General features: G+C 38.7%; 2 protein-coding genes across 9 annotated transcripts in view; one reads left to right on the forward strand and one right to left on the reverse strand.

Annotated features, from left to right (window-relative positions):
* hdac7b (histone deacetylase 7b) overlaps positions 1 to 2,870 on the forward strand; it is a 30,274-nt gene extending 27,404 nt beyond the window's left edge. For 7 of the 8 annotated variants that reach the window (XM_047813716.1, XM_047813711.1, XM_047813713.1 and 4 more), the window contains 4 exons: positions 764 to 897; positions 970 to 1,054; positions 1,418 to 1,556; positions 1,938 to 2,870. In XM_047813716.1, coding sequence (XP_047669672.1) covers positions 764 to 897; positions 970 to 1,054; positions 1,418 to 1,556; positions 1,938 to 2,007 — 428 coding nt within the window. In that variant the 3' untranslated portion in view covers positions 2,008 to 2,870. The remainder of the gene's footprint in view (positions 1 to 763; positions 898 to 969; positions 1,055 to 1,417; positions 1,557 to 1,937) is intronic. The other variant, XR_007140574.1, reaches the window with a different exon arrangement.
* Positions 2,871 to 2,992: 122 nt separating this feature from the next.
* Positions 2,993 to 5,000, reverse strand: part of slc48a1b (solute carrier family 48 member 1b) — a 6,684-nt gene continuing 4,676 nt past the window's right edge. Inside the window, exon 3 of the mRNA XM_027174099.2 lies at positions 2,993 to 4,915. Within this exon, the coding sequence (XP_027029900.1) occupies positions 4,779 to 4,915 (137 nt within the window). The 3' untranslated portion in view covers positions 2,993 to 4,778. The remainder of the gene's footprint in view (positions 4,916 to 5,000) is intronic.

Consider the following 5,000-nt stretch of genomic DNA (forward strand, 5'->3'; position numbering starts at 1 on the left):
CAGGAAGAGAAAGATGAGCATCAGCATGATGCAGCACTTTATATGTGCAAAAGAAGGTTTGTTTACTTATTTTTATGTTTTGGTTAAATCATGGTGAATATTGTGACTCAGTGTAACACGACTCATCACTTTTATAACTGCTGTGGCTTACAAATCTGAAATATATATATATATATAAAAATTAGAAATAAAAAAATCAAATAAAGCCTGAGTTTTATATATATATAAGGACTAAAATTAAAACTAAAATGAGTGGAAGGTGGTGATTTATTTCTGGGGGCGTGGCCTGATTATTTCCTGAATCCCGATTAGACGAAATGACAACAATTAAAATTGCATTTGAACTCCGTCACCTCTGAAATGTAATGATTTTTATACTGAATTTAAAATTACTTTCTTCTGCCATAATTATCATTTTTATTTTCATGTTTCACACCTGACGTTTTTTTAAATGGGTTTAAACCACATATAGAATTAGAATCAAACTTTACAGCAAAATAAAGTGTGTAATTTCACAAGGATTTATGATGGAAGTATAATTTACAACACAACATCACAACAACATCACAACAACATCACAACAACATCACAACAACATCACAACAACATCACAACATCCCTGTAGGATGAGACTGAGGATGATTAGCAAAATAATAATTAGGTCCTTTCAATGATAATAAAAGAAACTGTGTGTGTGTGTGTGTGTGTGTGTGTGTGTGTGTGTGTGTGTGTGTGTGTGTGTGTGTGTGTGTGTGTGTTGTAGGTTTTGGGCTCCTCACTCAGAACCTGATGGATCTCTGTGGAGGTCGTGTCATTGTGGTGTTAGAGCGAGGTCACGATGTCACACCTGTGTGTGAAGCTTCTACTGCGTGTGTTAGCGCTCTGTTAGAGAACAAGGTCATACACACGACACAATCTACAGTATCAGTCAGGATGTGTTGAGAGGTGGCTGAGTGTGTGTGTGTGTAGGTTGTGGCTCTGTCGGAGGATGTCCTAATGAAGAAACCTTGTGCTGCAGCAGTTCAGTCTCTATACAGAGTTCTAGAGATCCACGGTGAGTGTGTGTTCCGAGCTCACACTCACACTCACACACACTCACACTCACACACACTCACACTCAAAGACACACACACCTCTGTTAGAGGATAAGTTCATACACACAACACCTTAATCTATCAGTCAGAATGTGTTGAGAGGTATCTGAGTGTCTGTGTGTGCATGTGTGTTTGTGTGTGTGTGTGTGTGTGTGTGTGTGTGTGTGTGTGTGTGTGTGTGTGTGTGTGTGTGTGTGTGTGTGTGTGTGTGTGTGTGTTTCTGTGTGTGTGTGTGTGTGTGTGTGTGTGTGTGTGTGTGTGTGTGTGTGTGTGTGTGTGTGTGTGTGTGTGTGTGTGTGTGTGTGTTTCTGTGTGTGTGTCAGGTCAGTACTGGTCATCAGTGAGAGCTCTGATACACACTGTTGGAGAGTCGTGGTTACAGACTGAGGGACAACATTCAGTCCACACTGACACAGCCTCAGCCCTCGCCTTACTCAGTGTGACCCCCCCGAACTACACCAGGTAACACTTAAACACTTAAACACCTGAACATTTAAACACCAGCGTACCTCAACACCCCAACACCCAAACACCTCAACACCCAAACACCCCAACACCCAAACACCCCAACACCCAAACACCTCAACACCCAAACACCTGAACATCTAAACACCCAAACACCTCAACACCCAAACACCTGAACACCCAAACACCCCAACACCCAAACACCTGAACATTTAAACACCTAATTTTATATTAATTTTGTGACTTTTTTAACTTGTGTTTTTGAAAACATTGGCAGTTGTTTACACTCCAGCTTTAACTGTAAATCACTGGATTATAAAAACTTTATTAAAGTCACTGTGTAACTGCTGACCTCTGTGATGTTCACTGTATCTTCAGCTCTAAGAGCTCCAGGTCGTGTTCTGGTGGAAACGAGCCGGTGGAGCACGACGAGGACGAGGACCTGTGATCTGATCAGTGAAGAAACCTGGAACTTTGTTCTCTTTAGTTCAGGAAAAATAACTTTTATGTCCTGCGGTGAGGAGACGGACGAGACGAGTTTTCTATAACATCGAGTCAGAGTGGAGTTTTATTGCTGAATTAACTTTCATTTACAAATATACGATTTTATATTTTATTAACAGTAAGATTTTTCACGGCATTAGAAGAAACTCGGCTCTATAAAAGATGATGAAGAAACAGACTTTTATTGTTACTATTTCATTCATTTAGTTTTGAATAAAATTGGTTTTAAGGATTTAAAGAACGTTAAGGATTTTTTAAAAATTATTTTATCTGAAATAATATTCAAGTTATGAGTCAAAAATATTCGGTGATTAAATATGTACAATTTATTTGACTATTTTTTGAAAAAAAATTAACATCTAAATTTGTTTTATTATTATTTTAGTTTAGGATTTTCTCCATAATATAATATAATATATAAATCCACATTCGGTATCATTTTAATGCACTTATATTTTACCTGATTAAATATTCACATTTAATTTAATTTTATTCAAACGAACGATCCCCAAATTTTAATTCTTACATTTTTTGTTTTAACATATGGTAGAAGTTTGTGGGACACAAAAAAACAGACATTTTATACCCACATTTTAACATTTTTTCACAGTTTGGTTGACGTGATAAGAGTTAGTTTGAATCGCAATAATTCATTGTTTCTTAAATTTGTATAAATCGATAACTCCGCCCCCTAAACGTTAAATTGTCTGAACGTTTTTAGTCGTTACAGAACTATCAGGTTAAAAAAATGTTTAAAAAAAAAATTCCTGTTGATTTGTACAGAATTTATTAAAGTTTAGCTTGTAATCTTGTTTGTCTTTTTTCTTACTTTGTGAGAATTTTAACTGATTTATAAAGAATAAAATATCATAAAGCAGATTTTTGTTGATACAAAACTGTACACAAATCATTACACCGTGAAGTTATCATCTGAATAAAAGTGTTTTATTGACATGACGTCACACAGAAACGTTTATATAAAGACACGTGAACGTTCAAATAATAAAACATTGCCATTTGTTGTCCATGTGAGTGAGTGCGAGACCCAGACGAGCTGCACGCTACATGAACACAGTTAATCACACGTTTCTCCGGTCTGAAGTGGGGTTGAGATTAATGCAGGCACGAATACACTAAATAAATAAGACAGTAAAAGTGACCACACAGACAGGGATCTCAGGTGCAGAACCTCACCGTGATCCCACACCATCACTGAACCTTCCTCTGACGGACACGTGACTTTACCTGCTGTCCGACTGAAACGTCTCAGAGTTACGGCTTGTCGTGAGATCGTCAAATTAAATATGCATGTATTTAATGGATATATATTTTTAATATATTATTATTATTTTCTCCACATGTCTGTGCTTCAATAACAATCACGTTAATCCAAATGATCAGACGGTTTAAAGAACACGTGGCTGTGACTTCTTACTGCAGGTGGACAAGATCATTCACCATATTCACATCCTAAGCAGTGATCACACACACACACACACACACACACACACACACACACACACACACACACACACACACACACACACACACACACACACACACACACACACACACACGATCGAACCCGCGCAGCATTTTTCAGATGTAGTGACGTCACCGGTGCTGCTCTGTAGCCCCGCCTTCCGTAAAAAGAAAGAAAAATTCATATTTTTATTTATCTTTTAAGATATTTTAACTGGTAAAGGCTCAGAAACGCCCCCTCTGTTCATCACACGATTATTATAAAAGTAGAATTAAAGCATCCGGCAGCATCGAGCTAATAAAATCTATCAGATATCATACAACAGACAAGCTGCATTAAAGGACAACTCCAGCGTGTGTGTGTGTGTGTGTGTGTGTGTGTGTGAGGTTATAATATAACACAGACTTCATCACTTTTCCAAACAAAAACCAAACCAAAACACGACGCTTTGCTCCCAGATCAGTCAGAATACAAGTCTAGAGGCAGCTGTTGCATGAGATGATGGATCACTGATATACAGTCAGGAAGTAAAAAGAAGTTCCGGCTAAAGTTCAGGGTTTGTCGTATCCCTCCGCTGCCGATTCTGTATAAAACAGACCTGGCAAACTGGAAGAGGAACAAAAAGCAAGTAGAAATTTCTGAAATCGTCCTGAATCACGACTGACTTGGGGTCCAGAACAGAAAGAAATATTCTAAAGGCTCAGAAGTGAAACAGCTCCTTTAAAAGCTTTTTGTGGCTTTATGACAGTCACTACATTTATATGGTTTATATAGTTTAGTGATACAAACGAAATTTACATTAACAGGCTGTGCGTCTGACAGAGAATCAGCGCTCGGACTCGGACACTCGCTCGGATTCTGACTCGGACTCGACCCTTACATTTAGAGTCCAACACAAAACATAACATCTGCCCCTTGACTTCTATCATACGTGGGTTCTGCTCGGTGCAAAACATAAAATAGTTCTCATCCAAGCTGTAATCACGCTCAAGAGAGAGAGAAAGAGAGAGAGAGAAAGAGAGAAAGAGAAGGATAAAAAAAAAAGAACAATGCTGGAGTTTTCCTTTAATCTCTTTAGTCACCATGACAACGGTGGTCACCTCCTTCATCCTCGCAGCATTTTAAAACCAGAAGCTAGAAATGTGTAACAGTGATTCAAACTCTTCAATGGGTGTGATCATGTACTCGTGTGTGTGTGTGTGTGTGTGTGTGTGTGTGTGTGCGCGCGCGTGTTAGAAGTCGCTGAGGATGGCGATGTCAGCGAACTCTTTGTGATATCGGTGAGAGTAGAGGCTCAGGAGGAACGCCCACTTCAGACTCATGAAGCTCCAAACACACGACAGGTACAGGCTGTGAGGGTCCTTCAGCGCTACAACACACACACACACACACACACATTACTAGCTTTATAAAGACCGTCCATTAGCATATTAACATGACACTAAAATCAAAAA

The sequence above is a fragment of the Tachysurus fulvidraco genome, chromosome 5 (assembly GCF_022655615.1).
Source record: "Tachysurus fulvidraco isolate hzauxx_2018 chromosome 5, HZAU_PFXX_2.0, whole genome shotgun sequence".
Classification (NCBI taxonomy): Eukaryota; Metazoa; Chordata; class Actinopteri; order Siluriformes; family Bagridae; genus Tachysurus; species Tachysurus fulvidraco.